General features: G+C 43.3%; 2 protein-coding genes across 8 annotated transcripts in view; both read left to right on the top strand.

The window, feature by feature from the left end:
• The window catches only part of LOC125258832 (ovoinhibitor-like), a 301,375-nt gene that overhangs the window by 155,244 nt on the left and 122,984 nt on the right, over positions 1 to 23,147 (top strand). The gene's annotated exons all lie outside the window — the stretch shown is intronic.
• LOC125258839 (serine protease inhibitor Kazal-type 2-like) lies at positions 8,989 to 10,618 on the top strand. Its single transcript, XM_048176004.1, has 6 exons — positions 8,989 to 9,373; positions 9,728 to 9,753; positions 9,838 to 9,947; positions 10,031 to 10,088; positions 10,246 to 10,355; positions 10,439 to 10,618. Exons 1-6 carry the CDS (start codon positions 9,334 to 9,336, stop codon positions 10,500 to 10,502), a joined length of 408 nt encoding a protein of 135 aa, XP_048031961.1. The 5' UTR covers positions 8,989 to 9,333; the 3' UTR covers positions 10,503 to 10,618.

Below are 23,147 nucleotides of genomic sequence, written 5' to 3'. Positions count from 1 at the left end.
AAAAAAACTGTAAGAAATATAGATGAATAAAGATGTTCAAATGTTTGTGTGAGTGTATAAGTGTGTCCAAGGCCTAGTTCTTGTTTTGTCTAGGTGTGTCTATGATGTGCAGATAGCATAACGAACATACGTTACACAAGAGAGTCTTACACAAGAATAGTCAAAAGTTGAAGAAATATTAACACACAGAAAGCACCACTAAAAACCTCAAGTGTGTTTCATTCGACCGCAAGTGCCCTGCGAAGTGGACAGAACAGGGAATACAGGAACATGGATGCATCACTTCACAGGAAGTGGAAAGGAAAGCTTACCCACCAATCATTGCACATCTCTCCAGTACTTGAATTAGTCTGAATATAATAAAGGTGGTGAAAATGACTTGAGGCTCTGGCGTTATTACTGATCTTTATGAATCTCACATGTGGTTTATATGCGGCTGTTTAAAGGGTGGGGAACACTTCATTTTACAGTGTGCTTACTACACGTTACATGTAGTTACTGTAGTAATTACTATAAATTTTGCATAATTGCACGCAACTGACACTAATCCTAAACCTAACGCTATAGTACGTCCATTTATAGTTAAAGGTTTAGTTCACCCAAAAATGAAAATTGTCATTAATTACTCTCCCTCATGTCGTTTCACATCTGTAAGACCTTCATTCATCTTCAGAATACAAATTAAGATATTTTTGATGAAATTCGATAGCTCAGTGAGGCCTGCATTGACAGCAACATAATTTACACTTTCAGTGTCCAGAAAGCTACTAAAGACATATTTAAAACAGGTCATGTGACTACAGTGGTTCAACATTAATGTTATGAAGCAATGAGAATACTTTTTGTGAGAAAATAACAAAATAGTGACTTTATTCAACAATATCTAGTGATGGGCGATTTCAAAACACTGCTTAATGAAGCTTTACGAATCTTTTGTTTCGAATCAGTGGTTCAGAGTGTGAAAGTCACATGATTTCAGTAAACAAGGCTTCGTTACGTCATAATTGTTTCAAAACTTCAATAGTTCACGTGACTTTGGCAGTTACACACGCTCTGAATCACTGATTCGAAACAAAAGATTCGTAAAGCTTCATGAAGCAGTGTTTTGAAATCGCCCATCACTAGATATTGTTAAAATAACAAAGGCAGACAGAAAAGTATTCACTTTATAATTTTAAGGTGCTATAATGTGTGCCATTTGGGACAGGGCCTTCATATGCACTTTTGGACTTACAATCAGGGGTGCAAACTTGTCAACTTCAACAAGGTCATTATTGTGATACGTCTACGTCTAGTTTTTGAAAGTGAATGATATCAGGCTTATTCGAGATGCATCAGCGCTGCGCAGTCATATTGTCAGCAGAAATCAGAGTCCACATAAACAGTCCAAGTCAACAACAGGTAAATAGTACAGAAATAAAGCTCAGAAATGACAACCAGGGCTAATCAAGACTTCGCAATGAAGTGTGAGTGAGAGCATCCTTTACAGGAGACTGAGTGTGTGTGATTGGCAGCAGATACAAGGTAATCAGTCCCAGGTATGAGGGTTCATGGGAAATGGAGTTCAAATAAAGTCAATACTCAGGCAAGGGCTCCCTCTGGCGATCCGGGAGATCTGGTGCAGGAGACTTGTTTGTGACAGAGCCCCCACCCTGCGAGCGGCTCCTGATGCAAGGACGCAAGCGACGCCGGGGTCTTTCCGGATGTGTCCTGTTACGACCACGTCTAGGGTGAGGCCGCAACATAAACTGCAATTGAAATCAAAGATCCTTTGTACACTGTGATTATTTACAAAATCACAAGTGAAAGCACAACTTCAGGGGTGAGCAAAGGCAGCTGTAGGGGGTGAGTGCCATTTCTTTTGTAAATACTGTTTTCTCCTGTTTTCCATTAGATAGGGAGTTAGGGTAATTTATTGTATCTTCTTTTCTTTTTTTTTGTTAGGGAATTTAGGTTTTTCTGTTAGGAGTTTGTGTGGTGTTTGTTTGTTGTTTTGGCCTTTGCTCACCCCTGAAGTTGTGCTTTCAGTTGTGGTTTTGTAAATAAAAGTGTACAAAGGATCTTTGATTTCAATTGCAGTTTGTGTTCATTTGGTGTGGATGTAGGTTAGTAATGGAATTTGATCTATCTTCATTTACTGAAAATCCAACTTTGGAAATATATAATAAGTGCAGGATGTTATGATAGAGACACCGGAGGCAGATAGCAGTAATGGATGTTTATTGACTTGATCAGCAGAGCGACAGGTAAGTGAATGATGAGAATGCAGTTCTTGGATGTGAATGAGAAGGTAATACTGTCCTTTTGTTGTATTGCAAGTGAAGATGGAGGTAGGCGTTGGAGACAGGTGGCAGAGACACTCACACACACAGGCAGGTAGGAACACGAGGAGTACTGGAGACGAAGGAGACGATGGAGATGATGGAGGCAGGTAAGTATAGCGTTTGGAGTCCTTGAGGTAAGCATACATAGACCTGTAGTGCAAACGAGACCGGACAGTGAGTGTGTGTGAGTGTGGGGTTTAAATGTTGGCGGTGATGATGGTGTTGATGGTCTTCAGGTGGCGGTGATTAGTACGCTGGTGATTGAGTGCATGGGTAAGGGAGTGAGGTGGAACCTGACGTGTCTGTGACACAGGAAAGATGACCTGTTAAACATTGCAGATTTCTTTCATGTTGTTGTGTCTCCCAATGCTTCTAAACAACTATTAAAGGCTGAGCTGTACAATAGATTGGTGAACATGCAGATCTTGCCAGCCAAGCCAGTGGACAGTGCTGTTGAAGAGGTGGCTGTTGCATCAGTGGTGACCAATGTAAAGTCTTCCTCTGACTTGAGTCCTGCTCATTGTGATCCCTTGTTGGCAATCAGGTTAAAAGAACTTGAATTGCAGATAAAAAGGCAAGAGCATGAGAACCAGCTGTTGCGTTTGCGGGAGATAGAGCTAGAGACTGCAAAATTGCATGGTCATGAAAAACCTAGCTCCTCTACCCCTGTTCAGTCCATACTAGATGTTACTTCTACCCTCTCTGGAGTTTCCACACCAATGCATGGTACCAGTCCTCCATCTGTATTTGATGCTTGTTAGCATGATAAGTTGGTGCCTCTTTTCAGGGAAGCTGAGGTGGATACATATTTCACCGCTTTTGAGCAGGTGGCAGCTACCCTCAGATGGCCCAAAGAGATGTGGGCATTGCTACTGTGGTGCAGGTTGGTAGGTAATGCCCTGGAAGTGTGTTCCACTTTACCAATTGAGCAGAGATTGGATTATGAAATTGTGAAGACCTGAAGTACCTGAGACTTACAGACAGCAATTTAGAGCCCACGTGAAATCAGCTAATCAAACCTTTGTGGAGTTTGCCCATGAGAAGCAAGCTTTGTATCAGAAGTGGTGTGTTGCAATTTTGGTTCTCCAATTTTGCACAACTATGTGAGTTGTTTTTGTTGGACGACTTTGAAGTTGTCTGCTAGACAAAGTTGTGTTTCATCTAAATGAACAAAAAGTCTCTTCTCTTTCGGAAGCTGCAGTGATGAGTTCTATCTGACACAAAAGACTGTTTTCCCCTTAGAGAATCAGCAGAACAACATCTATTTAGATGGAGCTTCGAAAGAAGAAAATACCCATGTTTTCTCTAATGAAACCCACCCAAAGAAAAAACATAAGCCTGTCCACAAATACAGTGGGAAAATGCATGTTTGTTTCTATTGTCGTGAGCCAGATCATCTTATAGTTAACTGTGAGGCCTGGAAATGGAGGAATCCATCTGCTCAATCCAGATATGTTGGTGTTGCATCTGTTCACCCAGTCTGTCACGAATGTGGCTCCTCCAGCTCCTCCTCCGGACCGCCGGAGGGAGCCATCACCGGAATACTGATCAGTTACCATTCGGACTACATTACCCATAGACCCTCATTCCTGGGACTGATTGCACACACACCTGCACTACATCACACTCATTTCTGAGCGTTTTCCTGTGGACTGTTACCTGTTACCGTTTGGATTGTTTATTCTCTGTGTACCTTTTCCGCCTGCCCTGATCCCTGCCTGTTTACTGGACTCTGATTGTATTGCCGCCTGCCCTGATCCTTGCCTGTGACCTGATTCTGTTTGTCTGCTGCCTGCCACGACTATTGCCTGTTCCTGTTTATGCCTCTGCCTTTGCCCTGTCTGCATTGTACGCTCTTTTAATAAAAGGCTGCAAATGGATCCCCACTCTGTTGACCCATCATTACAGAAGACTTTGCCAAACAGCGATCCAGCAGCTCTCATGCAGATCTCCTCCTAATTGTCTGCCCAGGCCAACCAGCTAGCGGTGCATCAACATCAATTGAACCACTTGACTTCACTTACCGAAGAGCTGCTGAAAATGCTGCGAGGCCTCCGGTTTAGCCCCGCCGAAGCCGCCATGCCGCCGCCCGCTGCTCCCTCCAATCCAGTCTTCATGGCCTCTCCTGCAGTCAACCCACGCCTAGCACTCCCTGAAAAGTTTGATGGCACTCCCGCCAAATGTAAGGGGTTTCTTCTCCAATGCTCCCTGTTTATTAACCAGCAACCGTCTCTGTATCCCACCGAGTCCAGCCGGATATCGTTTGTGTGCTCATTACTCACTGGAAAAGCACTGGATTGGGCCACAGCGGTGTGGAGAGATGACAGCTCTGTGTTTCCCACTTTTCTGGACTTCCTACGAAACTTCAAGGAAGTCTTCGAACACCTCGAGGGAGGCAAGAGCGCTGGCAATCAGTTACTTTCTCTCAGCCAAGGTAACGTAACTGCAGCAGATTACGTGCTGAACTTCTGCACTCTGCCCGCACAAACGAACTGGGTTGAAGACACATTAAAGCTGCTATTCTAAAGGGGCCTAACACTGGAGCTACAAGCCGAGCTTGCATGCCGAGATGAGGGAAGCTCACTCAATGCTTTCATCGAACTAGCCATTCACATTGGCAATCTCCTATGATCCCGGTGTCCTGCCCGACTGCCCACCTCAGTGAGTCCTGCTCTCAAACCCATGCAGCTCAGTTATACCCCACTACATCCCGAAGAGAGAGAGAGAAGATGACAACTACACTTGTGCCTTTACTGCGGACAGCCTGGTCATGTCAAAATCAACTGCCCCATACGACCTCAGTCTTCTAATTCCAAAGCAGTGAGTTCCCCACATCAGTCTAATTACTCCTCCAACTGCTTCAAAATTCCCATCCAGATTACAGTAAATAACCAAAGAATATCCACACATGCTCTACTGGATTCTGAAGCAGCAGGGAATTTCATGTCAGATACATTCATCAAAGATCATAACATCTCACTAACGGACTGTAATTCCCTATTGACAGTGGAGGCATTAGATGGGAAGCCCATCGGAGGAGGCCGAGTGGCACATATCACTGCTGAACTCACCTTACAAGTAGGAATTCTTCACCATGAACAAATCCGCTTTTATGTCATTCATTCACCCAACAACCCTGTAATCCTTGGTTTGCTGTGGCTCAGAACTCATAATCCACACGTTTCCTGGAAAGAGGGCCAGATTGTGCAATGGGACGCGAACTGCCATAAGAACTGCCTTTAGCAAATCACTCCCCTGCCTGTTCAAACTGTTTCACTCCATGATACTGACACCGAAAAACTCAATATACCTGGTGAATATGCTGACCTGGCCGTGGCCTTCAGTAAAAATAAATCCACAGAGCTACCTCCTCATCGTCCCTGTGACTGTGCCATCGATCTACTGCCTGGCACCACGCCTCCCAAGGGCAGAAACTTTCCCCTGTCACAACCCGAGTCAGCAGCAATGAAAGCATACATTGAGGAGGAACTAGCCAAAGGATTTATCCGCCCATCCACATCACCAGCAGCATCAGGTTTCTTCTTTGTCAAGAAAAAAGACGGCGGCTTAAGGCCCTGTATCGACTACCGTGGACTGAATGATATCACTGTCAAGTTCCGGTATCCCTTGCCTGTGGTTCCTGTAGCCCTTGAACAACTAAGACAAGCCGCATACTTCACCAAGTTAGACCTCCGCTATTTGTACAATCTGATTCGTATCAGAGAGGGGGACGAATGGAAGACAGCATTTTCCACTGCCACTGGCCACTATGAGACCCTTGTCATGCCCTTCGGGCTGTCCAACAGTCCTTCAGTCTTTCAATCCTTCATCAACGATGCCTTTCGAGACATGCTCAACCGTTGGGTCATTGTATACATAGACGACATCTTGATCTATTCCAACACCTTCGACGAGCACGTCCAACATGTTCGAGCTGCTTAATTCAACACAAGCTCTACGCCAAGGCAGAAAAGTGCGAATTCCACCGCACTTCAACATCATTCCTGGGCTACGTCATCAGTCGAGAGGGAGTGGCAATGGATGATGGCAAGGTAAAAGTAGTGTTGGAATGGCCACAACCACACACCCTGAAAGAATTACAGCGGTTTCTGGGGTTTGCCAACTTCTACAGACGATTCATTAGAAACTTCAGTGGGGTCGCCGCTCCGTTAACTGCCATGACAAAGCGTCAATCCTCTCGTCTCACTTGGTCACCTGAAGCAGTAAGAGCATTTCAAGAATTGAAGGAACGATTCACGTCAGCGCCCATCCTCCGTCACCCGGACCCTGAGCTTCCCTTCATCGTGGAGGTGGACGCCTCCAGTACAGGCATTGGCGCAGTTCTCTCTCAAAAACAAGGTGATCCGGCTAAAATGTAAAGTTATATAAACTGTCAGCGGCAGAGCGTAACTACGATGTGGGCAACCGGGAATTACTCACAATGAAGGCGGCGCTATTGGTTAGAGGGGGCGAGACATCCGTTCATTATTCTCACGGACCACAAAACTTGGAGTACCTGCGATCAGCCAAACGATTGAATCCACGACAGGCAAGATGGGCAATGTTCTTCACGCATTTCCATTTCACTGTCACTTACAGACCCGGGTCAAAGAATGTCAAGGCAGATGCACCATCGAGACGGGACGCACTGAGAGTACTGAGAACATTCTGCCCGAAACCTTACTACTCACCCGAGTACAATGGGATGTCATGACTGATATTTTGCAACTCAACGAACAAACAGCACCGCCAGCAACATGCCCTCCTAACCGGACATTCATTCCCATTCAGCTCTGGGACAAATTACTACATCAGGTTCATGACTTCCCCAGTTCCAGCCACCCGGGTATCACAGCCACACTACAACTCCTACAAAATCAATTCTGGTGGGAGACCATGCTTGCAGATGTCACTAACTTCATCACCAACTGTATCGCCTGTGAAACCACAAAGACCTCACATCAAGACCCTGCAGGTCTGCTCCAACCACTTCCCATTCCCCAACGTCCATGGTCCCATATCGCAATAGACATTGTTACTGACCTGCCCAAATCCCTACTTCTAGATAACAGTCTATAATGTTCTCATTAGTATGCATGCCTTACCCATCTAACGCATGCCCAGCGGACTATTCACCCGTGTGTGGATCTGATGGAATAACATACAACAATGAATGCCTGCTGTTTTTTACCATCGAGTGAGTTTAAATCAAAGTACTGCAGGTTTAAAATCAGGTTAGAGTCACTTTCAAACTTTACTTTAATCTCTCTCTTTTTTTAGGGAATCAGGAATTTAAATGTTTATCGTGAAGGAAGGCGAATGCGATGAAGATGTGACACAGTAGTGACACAGGAATGGCAGCATAATTCAGCTTGACAGACCTTTAGTCAGCATTATTGTGTCTCATTCATTATAACCTGAATGTGTAACGGTTTAATCCTTGAATAAATGCTGCATATTGAAGCTTGAATCTTGGAAGGATGAGATAAAATAGGTGAAGATTTACTTTGAAGGATTCACACGGATCATATCTAGAGAGCAGAATATCATAAAGGGTGTGTGAGCTTTTGACACCCTGTTAGATTCATTTTCAGGTAGACTCATAGTCATCAGTTGGAAACAGGCGCTGATGGAGAATGATCAAGCAGATATAAAGACAGTGTAGTACTATAAGATTCTCAGGTTTATTAATGAAGAAGGGTCGTATTTAAAGCAGAATCATCACCGATGTCCAGGCCGTCCAATCACAGTGCTCAAAGATCAACCCCTACCATATATGGCATATTAAGAAATATAGATAAATAAAGATGTTCAAATGTTTGTGTGAGTGTATAAGTGTGTCCAAGGCCTAGTTCTTGTTTTGTCTAGGTGTGTCTATGATGTGCAGATAGCATAACGAACATACGTTACACAAGAGAGTCTTACACAAGAATAGTCAAAAGTTGAAGAAATATTAACACACAGAATGCACCACTAAAAACCTCAAGTGCGTTCCATTCGACCGCAAGTGCCCTGCGAAGTGGACAGAACAGGGAATACAGGAACATGGATGCATCACTTCACAGGAAGTGGAAAGGAAAGCTTACCCACCAATCATTGCACCTCCAATCATCTCTCCAATACTTGAATTAGTCTGAATATAATAAAGGTGGTGAAAATGACTTGAGGCTCTGGCGTTATTACTGATCTTTATGAATCTCACATGTGGTTTATATGCGGCTGTTTAAAGGGTGGGGAACACTTCATTTTACAGTGTGCTTATTGCATCCATCCATAAAAATAAAGAAAGTATCCATAAGACTCCCGAGGGTTAATAAAGACCTTTTGAAGTGAAGGGATGTGTTTTTGTATGAAAAATATCCATATTTAAAACTTTATATATCCCGGCACACACATACACCTATGGCTTGAAGGTGAGCAAATCATGGAATAATTTTAATTTTTGGGTGAACTATCCCTTTAAAACTTTTTTTCTTGTCGTGTCTTGTGTTTTTTGTCACCTTTTTCATCCCTGATGAGTTTGCACCCATTACTGGAGATGCAGAATGTTTCCAATGATTCAGTCCAATTTGGTGAACTGGTTCGACCGGTTCACTAAAAAAGAACCGGTGTTACGCGATTTTCGGTGTCGGAAGGCGAAGCTTACGTGAATATTCTTGAGTTTCCCAGACATGCTTGATTGCACGGGCAACTGAGAATTTTCCTGTAACAACTTTATTTCAGTTGTTACAGGCAGTGATGTACTTGATGATAACAACTAATAAAAGAGTTTTAAAACATCTCAAGGTACAAATAAGGAAGAAAACAACGAGCTGAGCTCATTGAAGGTTGTTCTGTTTCGTGCATATCTGGGAAACTCATGAATATTCATGTAAGCAGGAGGCCGTTTTGCTCTGCAGCGAGCACTACTTGAGTTCAGAGGAGGAAACAGTACTGATATAAATAGGCGGATCATTTTATCACTGATCATATTGTCAGTTTTAGTGAGTTCACTCTCAAGTCTGGAACAATGTTTGCTTGTGGAGTCATCCTCCTTCTCTGTGTCCTAGGTGAGTAATATCATGATTTCATTCACTAAAACTGATATTAGGATCATTTGTCACGTGAGAACCTGCGATATACACTGATACTAATAGTTTTGCTTCATAATGAAGAGTTTCATTGTTTCGATAAAGTCTTAATTCACTTTCGCTGAAGTAGGACAAATTAAAATTTGTAAGATTTAAGTCACATTCAGACATTTTTAAGTTTGATTTGAGGGATGGTTCACTAAAAAATGACTGAAATATTGTTTTTGTCCAACAAAACAACATTGACTTTCATTGTATGGGCAAAACAAGTTATTTCCTCTTGCCATATCATGATAAACTTTAATCCTTGTTTTTCCTTCTTGACACAAACAGTGGCCGTATCTGATGCAGCGAGAAAGGTGAGTAAATAAAGACCGTAGAATTACTTCCCTCCATGTTCAAATAACTCAATGTTGTTTTTTTGTTTTTTTTTATGTGACCAGCCTAACTGCGAGCGTTACCCGACTGGCGCATGCCCAAAGAACTATAAACCCAAGTGTGGATCTGATGGAAAAACATACGGCAATGAATGCACGCTGTGTGCTGCCATCAAGTGAGTTTAAATCAAAGTACTGCAGGTTTAAAAACAGTTTAGAGTCACTTTCAAACTTCACTTTAATCTCTCTCTTTTTTTAGGGAATCAGGAACTGAAATCCTTATTATGAAGGAAGGCGAATGCGATGATGATCGACAGGTGTGACAGGAATGGCAGCATAATTCAGCTTGACAGACCTTTAGTCAGCATTATTGTGTCTCATTCATTATAACCTGAATGTGTAACGGCAGTAGAATTTCTTCCCTCCATGTTCAAATAACTCAATGTTGATGTTTTTTTTTTTTTATGTGACCAGCCTTACTGCGAGCCTAACCCATCTGGAGGGTGCCCAAAGATCTATAGACCTGTGTGTGGATCTGATGGAATAACATACGGCAATGAATGCGAATTGTGTTTTGCCATCGAGTGAGTTTAAATCAAAGTACTGCAGGTTTAAAATCAGTTTAGAGTCACTTTCAAACTTCACTTTAATCTCTCTCTTTTTTTAGGAAATCAGGAACTGAAATCTTTAAGGTGAAAAAAGGCAAATGCGATGAAGATGTGCAGGAGTGACACAGGAATGGCAGCATAATTCAGCTTGACAGACCTTTACTCAGCATTATTGTGTCTCATTCATTATAACCTGAATGTGTAACGGTTTAATCCTTAAATAAATTCTGCATATTGAAGCTGTTCTGTTTGGTTCTGTTTTCTCCCTCAAATCTTGGAAAGACGAGATAAAATAGGTGAAGATTTACTTTGAAGGATTCACACGGATCAAATCTAGAGAGCAGAATATCATTAAGGGTGTGTGAGCTTTTGACACCCTGTTAGAGTCATTTTCAGGTAGACTCAAAGTCATCAGTTGGAAATGGGCGCTGATGGAGAATGATCAAGCAGATATAAAGACAGTGTAGTACTATAAGATTCTCAGGTTTATTAATGAAGAAGGGTCGTATTTAAAGCAGAATCATCACCGATGTCCAGGCCGTCCAATCACAGTGCTCAAAGATCAACCCCTACCATATATGGCATATTACAGTTTTTTTCAATTGCTAACAAGCGTTTATCAATACTTAAAGTACTTTTTACTCTTAACTCTTAACACAGCAACACACAAACATCACACAATTAGCCAAATAGTTAATTTTCTGCAGAATCATATTTTGTTAAATAAACACAAACTCTACATTTCAAAACGCTGAAAACCTTTTTCTACACATACTAACTCTATCAAAACACATTCAAAATAGAGTCGTTCTGTCAAACACTAGCACTAGTTTTCTATCCAACATGAACATATAGTCAATCAAAGCAATGACTGTCAAAATACTAACAGATGATGGCATTATGAAAACTGCATTACTGTCATGTTTCAGTTCTACCTGCAGAAAATTCGTTTTACTGCAGTAAAAGTATAATGCATGTAAGCGTTCTACATGTTTGGTTGAGTGTTGAATGTGTGTTGAACAGAAGAGAGTCATTATTTTATAGAATGTGCAGAAGAAAAAGAGAAGAAGAAGAAAGTAACAGAATTGCTCAGGGCAGCTACTGGTCAGATGAGTCCCCTATGATGAACTACAGTGTCCCTCTTGGTTAAAATCTCTTTCTGGGGGTGTGTGGTGTTGATGGAGCACTCATGAGGGTGGGATGGTGTCCACTTGGTAGCTAGTGACCTGTGCAGACCACATATTGTGTAAATATGGAACAATGGTCGTGTAATCATTGTGGTATAAAGCTTTTACTGAAATGAAAACATAAAATTGCTGCCATTGATCAACAACAAATCCAACATACATGGTCTTTGGTTATTATGGAAGCTTTTTTTCCACTACATACAGTTTTTTACAGACACTAGGACACATTTCTCAATACTTAGGTCACTTTTGCGAAACTCTTCACACAGTGAGCACAACAGAAGTCTATGTGGGCTAAACTGAGGATCAATTATCATTGCTTTGGCGCAAAATGCATTCATTGACTACATCTCTCAAATTTCATGAATTCTTTTCTCACTCAGACACAACAACTGCCAAAACTCTGTACGTACAGGCCAATTTGCACATGCTTACATACTGTTTTCAAAACTGTTAAACTTATGTTCAAAACAATAACATCATACAAAACTGAATAAGACAGCAATTTGCTACATTTCTACAGTAATATTGTAATGAAATATATGCTGAATCTAAAAAATCAAATACTAAAACTGAACACCTACACAAGCATTCGTTTTTCAATTTCATTATCATCCATTCAAAGAGGAAAACTTCAGAATAATTTTGTACTGTTATGTAAATGTCACAGTTCCCGTGTTTTCCGAACTCCATTTCCCATGATCCTCCTGTTTCCACACCTGCACTCACTTCCCTCGTCTTCTCCCCATCATCACGGATCACCTGCACCTGGACTCCCTCATCAGCACTGCCTTCATAATGGACTCACTCCCTTCACTCCCTGTCCGTTCTCTGTTGTGTTTATTGTGTTCTTCTCCTTTGTTGTTGTTACAGTTTATCTCAATTGCTAAGACACATTTCTTGAAAGCTGCTCTCCTTTTCTCTAAACTGTGAACACAAAACCCAATTTTCAAGCTACATTCACAAAACCAAACTTTCACCTCAAAACAGTTCAATCTGTGCTCAAAACTGAACTATGTTGTCAAATCGTGCCCCGAGTCAATCAAAATTAAAAACACTACTGAACAGTTACTAAACACTACGTAGAAAAATAGAACACAATGCTCAGGACATGAAGCTGGAGAAATAAATGTTTATTGTTCACTGTAGGCTAAATGCATGTTGCAAAACAAAAACCTGTGCATTTAGCACTTGTACAGAAAGACAAACAGAAATCTTATGCGTTTGCCACTTGTGTACAATAAGCCCATGTAAAAATAAAGTACAAAAATATACAAATAAGTGCATTACTCAGCCACAGCATCATGTCTCTGTACTGGGTCAGGCCACAGGACTTCATCCACATCACAGGCCACATTTTGTCTGGCCAGGCAACGGGGGAAAAAACCCCTGACATGCCGTATCCAGGCTTGGCATGCCTCCACACCCATGTCACCACAGGCAAGTCCCATGGCTTGCAGGAGATTTACCCTGGTGTAAGGTTGGCGTCCATATACCTTCCAACGCCATGAGGAGAAGAATTCCTCAATGGGGTTTAGGAAAGGGGAGTACGGTGGAAGGCAAAGATTGATAAAACCTTGGTTCATATTGAACCACTCTTTAACCTGGAGGGCTCTGTGAAAACTCACATTGTCCCAAACAACAACATAGATGGGATGCTCATCCTGCTGCCCTAACAGAGCATCTCACATGTGATTGAGGAAAATGAGGAGCTGGTGAGTGTTGTAGGGCCCCAGGTTGGCATGATGGACAACCCCATGATTGCTGATGGCAGCACATAATGTGACATTGCCACCACGCTGCCCAGGAACACCAACAATGGCCCGATGGCCAATCACATTACGGCCTCTCCTTCTCCTTTTGGTGAGATTAAACCCAGCTTCATCCATGTAGATGTATTCATGGGGTCTTTCCATTGCATCCAGCTGAAAAACCCTCTGTAGAAATAGATACAGTTTTGTAAGTGATATGGAAAAAGTGATTTAGGCCACTACAGTAAATCACTACTTAGAGTAATCAACATTGAATGTGTCTGGATATATGCCAACCTGTACATACTGGAATCTTTGCTCTTTGACTCTGTCTGAGTTGCGATCAAAGGGCACTCTGTATTAGGGATGTCCAGATCCGATCACGTGATCGGAAATCGGGCCCGATCACATGGTTTCAGACTCGATCGGAATTGGAAGTTACTTCCCGATCAGGACTCGGATATATATATGTATATATATTCTCATTATTTTTAACACATCTATAGTTATGTGGTGGCACAGAGTTAGGCCTGTTTCACACTGCAAGCGTAAGCGGCGCGTGAGCAGCGCATATTTTTTCAGCGTGCATGTTAACCAACGGATGCATTCACACAGGCAGCAGGAGCAGCTCGAGCGTCAGGCAGGAGCGCCGCGTAAGCAGCAGTGCCACGATTGTCTCGGCACCGAGTCTATCCCTGTGTCTCAATCAGCTCCCTAGCTCCCTAGGTCGTGAATCAGTATATAATGAAAGTGAATGTGGCTGATACCCTGATCAGTGCCCTGACTACTGAACTAGGAGCTGATTGAGACGAACGCGCTGCTGACGCTCAATTAAAGTGAAAGCACACTTTTGATGGACAAAATAAATATAATTTCACACAAAAAAGTGTTCAAAATGCACAGAATAAGCATGTCTAATGTGTTTTAACAAGAATTTGAGTATGACACACAAAAAAATTAAGAATCAAAAATTAGTATTGGAGATTTACCTATTAAACTTGATTTTATTTATTCAGTTTGGGTTAAAGTATGGTGTATTATAAAAATCTAAAGTAAACTAGCCAGAAAATATGATATATATATATATATATATATATATATATATATATATAAACATTATTTTAGTTATTACAGACTGCAGCATACCCAAATCAAACCAAATATATTTGTTTTTATATTTGACTTTTTTATATTTACTGTTGCACTAAAGTGAAGTGAGGTGAAGAATTTATGTTATTTATTACTTGATTGTTCAAGCTACCTCACAGAAGTGCTCTGTTTGTTAACATAGTTGTTGAATGTTAAAATAAGGTGAATTAAAGGTCCCGTTTTTCGTGGTTTTTTGAAGCTTTGATTGTGTTTATAGTGTGCAATATAACATGTGTTCATGTTTTGCGTGTAAAAAAACACAGTATTTTTCACATAATTTACTTATCTGTATACCGCTGTTTTCACTGTCATAAAAACGGGCTGATGACTTCCTTGTTCTATGAAGTCCCTCCTTCAGAAATACGTAACGAGTTCTGATTGTGCCAGCGGTTCCTGTGTTGTGATTCGACAGCAGCTTAGCGCTCCTTGCCCGGAAAGGTCACGCCTCTTACCATAACGTGGAGATGCACGCGCTCAGTGTTATTGTAAACATGTCTTTAATTTTACCCTATCAATTTGAGCCGGAATCAGACCCGGTGATTGGACTGCGGGATGAAAATAACAGCGTTTCGACGACATGGCGACAAACACACTCTACAAACGCAACTCTTGTGTATTCCTGTGGGCGGAGGTTAGTCAAAAAACTGTTTTAGTGACGTCATTAAAGAAGGAAGTAGAGGGATGTAGTCCAAACTGGCCGTTCGATGTAGGTGACTTCTGTTAAATAAAATATCTCGCTTGGCATTGAACTTTGAGCTTTAAAATTTTACAGATTTTATTTATACTCTAACAACAACATTACACACTAACTAAAGTTTGAAACATGGGATCACGAAGAACGGGACCTTTAAATAAAAAATAAGGAACATCCTGGATCTGTTTTTTCGCTCTTCTTTATTCTTTTTTTATGCATTATAGAAGTATCGGATCGGGACTCGGTATCGGTAGATACTCAAAATCAATTGACTCGGACCCGGACTCGAGGGAAAAAAAACCTGATCGGGACATCCCTACTCTGTATAGCCATTTCATGCGCAGTCTGTTGCGCTTGAGGACACGATCAACAGTAGAGAGGCTGACACTGTTGATACCCTCAAAATTTACATGGTCCTCAATGATCTTCTGCTGAATTTCACTCAGTTTAATGCCATTGTTCTCACGGACCATATCAACAATTAGGGTCTCTTGGTGTGGGGAGAACATACCTGTCCTCCCACCCCCATGTGGCAGTCTTTCAATTCTACAAAAAGAGAACATGGAGTTACAAAAAATATACATGGAATACTAGGCCTACAAACAGTTAGACCAACCCTCCATTACAATACTACAGTATATTGGTACAGTGATGTACTGAAACATATTTACTTACAGTATACTGTGGTACAGTATATAGTATGTCATACAGTTATTGCTGTCAACATTTACATACTGTACTATAATGTCAAAAAAAGGTAATTACCTGTTCTCTTCTCTAAATCTTCGGATTATGGTGGACACAGTGAATCTACTGATGTTTGGTTGTACCCTTTGTGTTGTGAATTCTCTCCTTTTAAGTTTAAAGTTCGTTATGTGTGTGACGTTTTAAGTTTTGACTTACGTAAATAACGTAGTGCAGTGTTTCCTGCGTGTATGAGCTCAGCGTATCTGCCTATTCACTATCACTCCAGCTGAGCAGTCAGATCGCACGCTCTCACTAAAGTGCAGCATTCATGCGCAAGAGAAAGTTAATGACAAGTAAGTTTTAATTCAGTGTATATTGTAATTAATGCAGATCGTTACACTGTATTGCAGCAGTATTAGATTTAGTTCATTATGTTCTTTATGCTTCGCAATCTTTCTGAATGTAATTTGATCCTGTTTAACGAGCGGATTTGTGCCGCTAGCATCGCGGCTAGTATTAGTAATGTTTATTAAAGTTATTTGCTCCAAGTTTAACATTTCTCAGTTGGATCATATCATCCTGTGGTCGCTATTATTACTGCCTGTATTACTCATTACCCTATATAATTCATATTTTGGGGGTTTTGTAATCTTTATTACACTGCAGCTTAATATTGCTGACTCATGCTGATATATTACTGTCATATTTATATATCAGTTCATTATGTAAAGTTGTTTATCATTCAGTTTGTAATCTGTTAAATTGTTGATTATATTTAGAAAATGAATATTTATTTCTGTTATTTTATATATTTCAGAAAACTACCACAAGTGCACTTCTATGTGTATATGGTCACTCTTGTGCAATAAACAGTTCAAATCTATCTGATGACTCCGACTCCCTGACCAGAGTTCTGCAGCGGTCAATAACATATACACCAGCTTTCATTGGGGCAATCCCCAACATTGGTCCTTTGAGCCGGATCTATTGACTACTGTAGTGATGTCATCGGAAGAGCAAGCCACCTCTCTACCTCATGCTGAGACGTCAGACAGGCCCTCACGGCAGCGCCGCACACCCAAGCATCTGGAGGAGTATCTTCTTGACTATGGCCATCACCGACCTGCACTTTCCTCCCCACCTACAGCAGAGGTGCCAGCGGAGCAGAGAGGAGCAGCAGCCGCAGTGAGCCCCACTAGTCAGTCATGACCATTCTCCAGCCAGGGTGAGCACCCAGACACAAGCTCCATGGACTTGTTAAGCATGAGTTCACTGAGAAAAATCTTGAAGTCCATTTCTGATAAGGAAAAGGATGAGGCTGCTGATATGGCTGCACTTCACAATAAACTGAAACAGTATGAGAAACGACAGCGTCGACGCAAAGAGCTGATGGAACATATTACATCGTTCCTGAGAGAAGAGGACGAGGAGGAGGATCAAAGTGGAAAGCCTGCCACAACACCACCAAGGTCTCCTTCAGTAATTTCTTCGCCTCCGCATTCCTCATGTCATTCTACCCCTTCATCACAGTCACCTGACATTGAGCTGCATGCCACGAGACATGCGAGTGCCACACAGCTGAATGCTAGTACACCTGCTGCAGCGGTCGAGCACTTCGAACCCGGTTTCGTACCAATACAGTCAGTCACTTCACTCCCTTTGTACTCACCAATTTCATCTGGTACGTTACCTGCCGCCGTGCCCAATGCTACAAGAGCAGAGACTGTGCCACTACTGTTCACAAAACAGTTTCCCTCTTATGATGATGGTGGAAAAGCCTTTCAACCTCAGGTACAGCCACAGCTAGTAGCACCCACACCAACCTACCAGCATCCCAGTCTGCCATACGTCTATACAACAGTGGCACCTTCTCCACGACAACCTGTCGCTGCTCCACCTGCATCAAGTTTTTCAATTCCTCAATATACTCCAATGCTTCCAGGAGCGTCAGTGCCTCAAACTCTGCACAGTGCTTCAGTTCCTGCAATGAACATTCCTACCCTTGCAGGCACTTCTTTACAGTCATTGAACCAGCCACTGAAGCAACCAGAATACTTTGTGCCTCACCGCCCTTTGCAGGCTGCGCCCCAGCCAAAGATTCCTGATTTTGTGAATGACAACGAAAGGGAATTCGCTAACTTGAAGTTAGCAATGGATAACCTTCTGGAACCTCATGCAGAGTTAGATGAGAAATACAAGTACCACATTTTGCTGGAACATCTCAAACTGCCTGAGGCACAGATGATTGGCCAATCCTGCCGCCATCATCCATATCCATACTCAGCAGCTATGCAAGCTCTTCAGTTGCAATATGGTCAACCACACCAGCTGGCTCAGAGTGAAATAGCAGCAATCCTCACAGCACCAGAGGTCAAGCCAAATGACGCTCGCAGTTTCCAGAGTTTCACTCTCCGTGTCCACCTCTTAGTGAGTATGCTGTTATCTTTGGAGGGACCCAGAGGGATGGAGTTGAACTGCTGCTCGCATGTAGATCGCTTGCTCAGTAAGCTGCCTAAGTACTTAAGAGATGGCTTCATAGAGTTTCTCCAGCTGCAAGGAAAGCTCAATTCCCCAAATATTAACCCGTACAACCTACAAGACTTCGCTGGATGGCTCCAAGTCAAGGCTCAGCAACAGAGACTGTCCAGTAGGTTAGTGCAACGTTACCAATATGAGAAATCCCTTAAGCAGTGCAAAGGAAAAGACTGTGGTTAAACCTAGAAGCCAAAGTACAGCCTTATATCATGGTGCAGCACCCACAGAGGCTAAAGCCATTCCCCTCAGTCCTAAGGTGTCTTGGAAGAGAACTTCACCCAAAGTCAACTGTCTCTACTGTGCCAGCAAAGACCACTACATCACTCGATGCAGCAGTATCAAAGAACAGTCAGTTGCTGAACTTTGCAAGTGGATTGCAGAGGGGAAGCGCTGTTGGAAATGTGCTCGTTCCCATGCGCCTGAGGTATGCAACCTAAAGAAACCCTACAGTGACTGTGGTGGTATTCACCTTCAAGTGCTTCATGGTGTGGCCCAAACTCATGCAAATGACACATCATCAGCTACCTCTGAGAGCCGTATCTACCTCTTACCTTCCATTACATCAGGCAGAGTCCTCCTGAAAGTAGTACCAGTGCTGCTACACCATAAAACAAAGACATTGGAGACTTATGCTATATTAGGTGATGGAGCACAGCGTACCATGATCCTACCCACTGCTGTCCAGCAGCTCCAGCTGAAAGGTGAACCTGAGACTTTAGCCCTTCGTACAGTCAGACCAGACACTACTCATCTCAGTGGCTTCAAGATCACCTTTGAAATCTCCCCAAGAGGTAACCCAGAGAAACGATATCAGGTGCTAGGAGCATTCACAGCTTCCGGTCTTGATCTGGTGGAACAGTCATACCCTGTTCAGACTCTTCAGAGACGGTATGCACATCTAAGGGGAGTTCCGCTGCATCCATTTCACAAGGTACGTCCGCTTGTGCTAATAGGTTCAGATCAAGTTCACCTCATTACCGCTAAAGAACCTATTCGCCAAGGCACCAGAGGGGGTCCAGTAGCAGTCCATACAGCTCTTGGGTGGGCTCTCCAAGGAGCAGCAATGTGTACTACAGACCATGCATCAGTGCAGCAGTGTTTCTTCCTCTCCACCTCCCACCCAGACGATCTTCTCTACAGAAATGTGGAACGGTTATGGCAACTGGATGTGCTGCCCTTTCGCAATGAGAAACTGGTTGTCCGGTCTAGGCAAGACAAAGAGGCTATGGATCTGCTTGAGTCCCAAACGCAGCGAGTCAACGTAAAGGGAGTACAACGTTATGCCACCCCTCTTCTGTGGAAACCAGATGCACTTAAACTCAAAGGCTCCATGCAATCCGTTCTTGCAAATCTGAGGAGTACTGAGAGGAGGCTCTGTAAAGACTCTGAGAAGGCTGCAATCTATTCAGGAGAGATTACCAAGCTTAACGAGGCAGGATATGTCGCCAGGCTCAATCAAAGTGAAGCAGCCCAGTCAGACGAGTCATGGTACCTGCCCCACCATCTGGTGAGCCATAACAACAAGCCACGACTGGTTTTCAACTATTCGTTCAGACACCAAGGTCTGTCTCTTAACGATCAACTCCTGCCAGGTCCTACACTGGGACCATCACTGTTGGGCGTCCTGCTAAGATTCAGGCAGCATCATGTGGCTGTAAGTGCCGATATTAAGGGTATGTTCCATCAGATCCGTCTCCTGACAAAGGACAGACCCTTTCTCCAGTTCATTTGAAGAGATCTGCAGAGTGAGAACCCTCCGGATGTATACGAGTGGCAGGTTCTACCATTTGGTACAACAAGCAGTCCATGCTGTGCCATCTTCGCTCTGCAGCATCATGCTCGCAATTCTGAAGCCAAATATCCAGGGTTGCAAGATATAGTACACCAGAGCTTCTACGTGGACAATTGCCTAACAAGCTTTCCTACTGTTGCGGCAGCTAAACAAACAGTGGATGGACTACGCAGCATGTTAGCAGAAGGAGGGTTTGATCTCAGACAGTGGGCTAGCAGTCATCCAGTGGTGGTAGCTCATCTTCCTACTGAAGCCCGCTCCTCTGCCACAGAGCAGTGGCTAGTTCAAAACCACGTTGACCCGATGGAGCCCACATTGGGCCTCCGGTGGAATTGTGCAACCGATACCCTCGGATATCATTATCGGCCCATTGAGCATGCAACACTGACTATGAGAGCTGCCTACCAGGTGTTGGCATCCCAATATGATCCACTGGGATTCATACTACCATTCACCACCAGAGCGAAGGTGATCATCCAACAGTTGTGGGCCAAAAAGAGAGACTGGGATGACCCAGATCTACCACCAAACCTTCAGGCTGCCTGGTTCAATTGGGAAAACGAACTTAAACATCTCAGTGCAGTATCCATCCCTCGCTGTTACTTACCATCCTCTGCAACTGTAGCAGAACAGCACAATTCCCTCCATGTGTTCTGCGACGCCTCTGAAAGAGCATATGGGGCAGTGGCATATTTGGCAGTTCAAACCATAAGTGACATTCACGTTTCCTTCGTAATGGCCAGATCGAGGGTCGCTCCTAAGAGGCAACAGTCTATGCCTCGTCTGGAGCTTTGCGCTGCCTTAGCTGGAGCTCAGCTAGCCAAACTAGTGAGGGATGACATGACTCTCTCCATCGATCAGACAGTTCTGTGGACAGACTCCATGACTGTGCTAGAGTGGATTCAATCAGACTCCTGTCAATATAAGGTGTTTGTTGAAACACGAGTCTCAGAGATACAAGAATTAACAGACCACAGATCTTGGAGGTATGTAAATTCGCAAGATAACCCAGCTGATGACATAACGAGAGGTAAAACCCTCCAAAGTCTGGCCAAGCCCAGCCGATGGAGTCGAGGGCCTCCATTCTTGAAACAGAACCCAGAGCACTGGCCAAAGAAACCTGAAGTTATACAGTCAGAGGTAGCATCCGAATTAAAACGCCTATCCTGCTACTGCCTAATGACGGTTGAAACTGCTTCGAACCTTCCTGATGCCACCCGTTTCAGCACATGGAGTGAACTTGTGGAGGCAACTCAACAAACCTGTCAAGGTGCGGCCACATCAAACTCTGCAAACAGTGAATCTGTGACCAGTAGAGAAGCTGAAGCTGATCAGAGTTGGAGGCCGTTTAAGGAGGCTGGTAAACTCAGACCCAGAACAAATCCACCCTATTGTGCTGGACCCAAGACACGCAGTAACGAAGCTCCTTATCAAAGAATTTGATGAGCGTCTGTTACACCCAGGATCAGAGAGAGTCTATGCTGAGATACGGAGACAGTACTGGATTCTCAGAGGACGCCAGGCCATAAAGCACCATCAACTTTATTGTTTGTCCTGTCAGCGCTGGAGAGCGCAGCCAAAGATCCCCCAAATGGCAGATTTGCCACCAGAACGCCTTCGACTGCTCTGTCCACCTTTCTACTCAACAGGCGTTGACTGCTTTGGACCATACCTGGTCAAAATAGGAAGACGGAATGAGAAACGCTGGGGCCTGATCCTTAAATGTCTCACAACCAAGGCAGTTCACATTGAGCTCCTTAATTCAATGGATGTAGATGCCTTCCTTCTTGCACTCCGCCGGTTCATTGCCAGAAGAGGTAAACCACACGAAATCTGTTCTGATTGTGGCACCAACTTCCGCGGAGCTGACAGAGAATTACGAGAAGCTTTCTCCACCATGGAGCCAGAGCTCAAAACTCAGCTTGCAGAATACCAAATTTGCTTCAAGTTTAATCCACCCAGTGCTCCACACTTTGGCGGAATATGGGAGCGTGAGGTCCGTTCCATAAAGAATGCTCTTCAGGTAGCTGTTGGAACCCAAGCAGTCACAGAGGATGTCCTGACCACCATCCTAGTAGAGGTAGAGGGGATCCTCAACTCAAAACCGCTGGGATATGTTTGAACAGACGTCACTGACATTGATCCGATCACTCCAAATCTTCTTCTTATGGGGCGGCGGGATGCATCACTCCCTCAGGTGGTGTATGCTCCAGGAAATATGGGGCGGCGGAGGTGGCGTCACTGTCAGAACATGGTGGACCAATTCTGGATACAGTTCACAAGAAACTACTTGCCTACTCTCCAGACCCAGCAGAAGTGGCGAAAAGCTTCAGAAAACCTGGAAGTAGACTCTGTTGTATTGATCGTAGATCCACAACTCCCTAGAGCTCAGTGGCCAATAGGCAAAGTTCGGAAGACATTGCCCAGTAGTGATGGATGTGTGCGGACTGCTGAAGTTATCATTGACGGTAAAACTTATCTCAGACCAGTTGCCCGCTTGATAGAGTTGCCTGCTCTAGAAGGTAACACTAAAGACATTTAGAGAATTCCTTTGATTACCCATTTGCTGCTCAAATGTGGGGGCGGCTGTTGTGAATTCTCTCCTTTTAAGTTTAAAGTTCGTTATGTGTGTGACGTTTTAAGTTTTGACTTACGTAAATAACGTAGTGCAGTGTTTCCTGTGTGTATGAGCTCAGCGTATCTGCCTATTCACTATCACTCCAGCTGAGCAGTCAGATCGCACGCTCTCACTAAAGTGCAGCATTCATGCGCAAGAGAAAGTTAATGACAAGTAAGTTTTAATTCAGTGTATATTGTAATTAATGCAGATCGTTACACTGTATTGCAGCAGTATTAGATTTAGTTCATTATGTTCTTTATGCTTCGCAATCTTTCTGAATGTAATTTGATCCTGTTTAACGAGCGGATTTGTGCCGCTAGCATCGCGGCTAGTATTAGTAATGTTTATTAAAG

The sequence above is a fragment of the Megalobrama amblycephala genome, linkage group LG23 (assembly GCF_018812025.1).
Source record: "Megalobrama amblycephala isolate DHTTF-2021 linkage group LG23, ASM1881202v1, whole genome shotgun sequence".
Taxonomy (NCBI): Eukaryota; Metazoa; Chordata; class Actinopteri; order Cypriniformes; family Xenocyprididae; genus Megalobrama; species Megalobrama amblycephala.
The sequence above is the reverse complement of the archived record's forward strand: the minus strand, read 5'-3'. Positions and strand labels throughout refer to the sequence as shown.

Excerpts from the sequence above, each read along its gene's own strand:
- LOC125258839 (XM_048176004.1), top strand. The coding sequence starts at position 9,334 with ATGTTTGCTTGTGGAGTCATCCTCCTTCTCTGTGTCCTAG. Across the intron at positions 9,374-9,727 it reads CCTCCTTCTCTGTGTCCTAG|TGGCCGTATCTGATGCAGCG; the intron begins GTGAGTAATATC and ends TGACACAAACAG. Across the intron at positions 9,754-9,837 it reads TATCTGATGCAGCGAGAAAG|CCTAACTGCGAGCGTTACCC; the intron begins GTGAGTAAATAA and ends TTATGTGACCAG.